At 55.7% G+C, this 2406-nt stretch overlaps 1 protein-coding gene across 1 annotated transcript in view; it reads left to right on the top strand.

Moving 5' to 3' along the window:
* LAMA5 (laminin, alpha 5) overlaps positions 1-2406 on the top strand; it is a 66118-nt gene that overhangs the window by 757 nt on the left and 62955 nt on the right. The window contains exon 2 of the mRNA XM_010841913.1: positions 600-653. Coding sequence (XP_010840215.1) covers positions 600-653 — 54 coding nt within the window. The remainder of the gene's footprint in view (positions 1-599; positions 654-2406) is intronic.

Genomic DNA, 2406 nt, shown 5'->3' with positions numbered 1-2406 from the left:
CTGGGGGGGGGGGGGGTTCGCAGTCAGGCCCTGAGGCTCAAGCCTCAGGCACAAGCCCTGCGTGTGACCAAGGGCCCCGTGTGTGCTCAAGGAAGACAGGGTGAGTCAGGGTGAGTCAGTCTGCTGTTTAGGGTTGAGTGTCTTGGTTCCCCACAGCCCTAAACACAAACCTGCACCTCTCCCATGCTCACGGGATGCACGGGGCCAGCTGGCGAGCGTGGGGGCTGTGTGGCTGTGGGTGGCCCGGCACCCAGAGGTGACTCAGCCTCTGCCATCTCCACCTTTCGGCACCGGCTAAGCCGCGCCTCCCTGTCCACCTGGGAGAGGCCAGCGGCCCAGGTGCGCCCCAGCTGCCAGCCCCTGCTTCCAGCAGCTTCTTCAAAGAGCCTGAGTCCCAGGCTCGGTGTTGTGACAGGCGTGGACCTGCCCGGTGCCCGGACCACCTCCCTTCTGCTCACACGCTGATGGCATCTGGGCTGGTTCCCCTCTGCAACTGTTACAGAAAGGGCTGCCACAAACATTCTTGGAGGGGATTCACATGGACCCATCCCCGGGAGTGGAGGTGTGGACCCACGGGGACACTGTGTTTCACCTTTCAGGAAGCACAAGACTGTTCCACACCCACACCATCTGCATCCCCACCAGCAGTGCGGGTGCCCCGACTCCCCAAATCTTTGCCCACACTTGTTGCTGTCGGTGTTTTTACTATGCACTGTGGCTGCTGCACAAGAGGAACAGAGGCCTGGGCGCCAAGCCCTCTCCCCTCTGACCTGCCTGCCCCTATCCCAGGCCTCCAGGCCAATGTGAAGGCAATGGGGCACAGGTGTCCCAGCATCCAGCCATGACTGCCCAGCACTTGCTCAGCACAGGACTCAGGACACTAAATAACAAAATAATAAGGTGAAATGTAATAAATCAAAATATTACATAGTTGTTGGAGGAAGAAAGGGGGAATGTACCCTGGAGCTGGGGTCTGTAGGGTGGACTGAGAGCGGGGTGGGAGATTTCTGGTGGAAGGTGTGGTTTGTGCAAAGGTCCTGTGGTGCAAAGGAGCACTTAGCATTTGTGTGGAGGCCAGTGAGGCTGGACGCTGTGGGCTCTGAGGGGGTGGGGGGCTGCTCAAGGACCTTGGAGGCTGTGCGGGGTTCCGAAGACAGGAACGACAGGGCAACCTGCCTCTTAAAAGCCACCTGAGGTTACAGACAGAGGAGGGACCCCTTGTTACAGTCACAGCCGGGGGCCTCAGGGTGGGTGGGTTGCAGTCCCTGGGCAGCATCCAAGTCAGGGCTCCCAAGGGCTGTGCCCGGCCCCTCCTGGGAGGAGATGTCACGGGTTTCTGCCAGCCCAGGGCACGTGCCCATTTGGATTGCAGAGGACGGACTAGCTAAGTGCTGCCGCAGGCCTCCTCCCCTTCCTTGGCCTGGGAAGCCAGGCAGCCCTTGCCCAGAGCATATCCTGGACAGACAGACAGCTGTCGACCTCTCAACGTGTTGTCTCAGGCCCCCTTCCTGGGTCACTGCACTGCCTGAGACAGCTTTCCCCAAGAGCCTGCGGGCAAGATGCAGGCCCATGGCAGGGGCTGGCCCCCACACCATCCTCCTCTTTCTTTCGTATGGGGAGACACAGGGGGTGGTCAGGGCCAGCCCTGCCCCCTCTGCTCACCTGGTCAGCAGGGTGACAAGAGTCCCTGCCTCCCCAACTGGCCCAGGAACGGCTGCGCCGAGCACAGTGGGGCCCTGTCACCACTTGTCCCTCCCTGCCCATGGTCTAGACCATTCAGGTAGGACCCAAATCAAATCCCTTATGACTATACAGTGGAAGTGAGAAATAGATTTAAGGGCCTAGATCTGATACATAGAGTGCCTGATGAACTATGGAATGAGGTTCATGACATTGTACAGGAGACAGGGATCAAGACCATCCCCATGGAAAAGAAATGCAAAAAAGCAAAATGGCTGCCTGGGGAGGCCTTACAAATAGCTGTGGAAAGAAGAGAAGCGAAAAGCAAAGGAGAAAAGGAAAGATATAAGCATCTGAATGCAGAATTCCAAAGAACAGCAAAAAGAGATAAGAAAGCCTTCCTCAGCGATCAATGCAAAGAAATAGAGGAAAACAACAGAATGGGAAAGACTAGAGATCTCTTCAAGAAAATTAGAGATACCAAGGGAACATTTCATGCAAAGATGGGCTCAATAAAGGACAGAAATGGTATGGACCTAACAGAAGCAGAAGATATTAAGAAGAGGTGGCAAGAATACACAAAAGAACAGTACAAAAAAGATCTTCATGACCTAGATAATCACGATGATGTGATCACTGACCTAGAGCCAGACATCCTGGAATGTAAAGTCAAGTGGGCCTTAGAAAGCATCACTACGAACAAAGCTAGTGGAGGTGATGGAATTC

This window comes from Bison bison, unplaced genomic scaffold (assembly GCF_000754665.1).
Source record: "Bison bison bison isolate TAMUID 2011002044 unplaced genomic scaffold, Bison_UMD1.0 scf7180017864167, whole genome shotgun sequence".
Classification (NCBI taxonomy): Eukaryota; Metazoa; Chordata; class Mammalia; order Artiodactyla; family Bovidae; genus Bison; species Bison bison.
The sequence above is the reverse complement of the archived record's forward strand: the minus strand, read 5'-3'. Positions and strand labels throughout refer to the sequence as shown.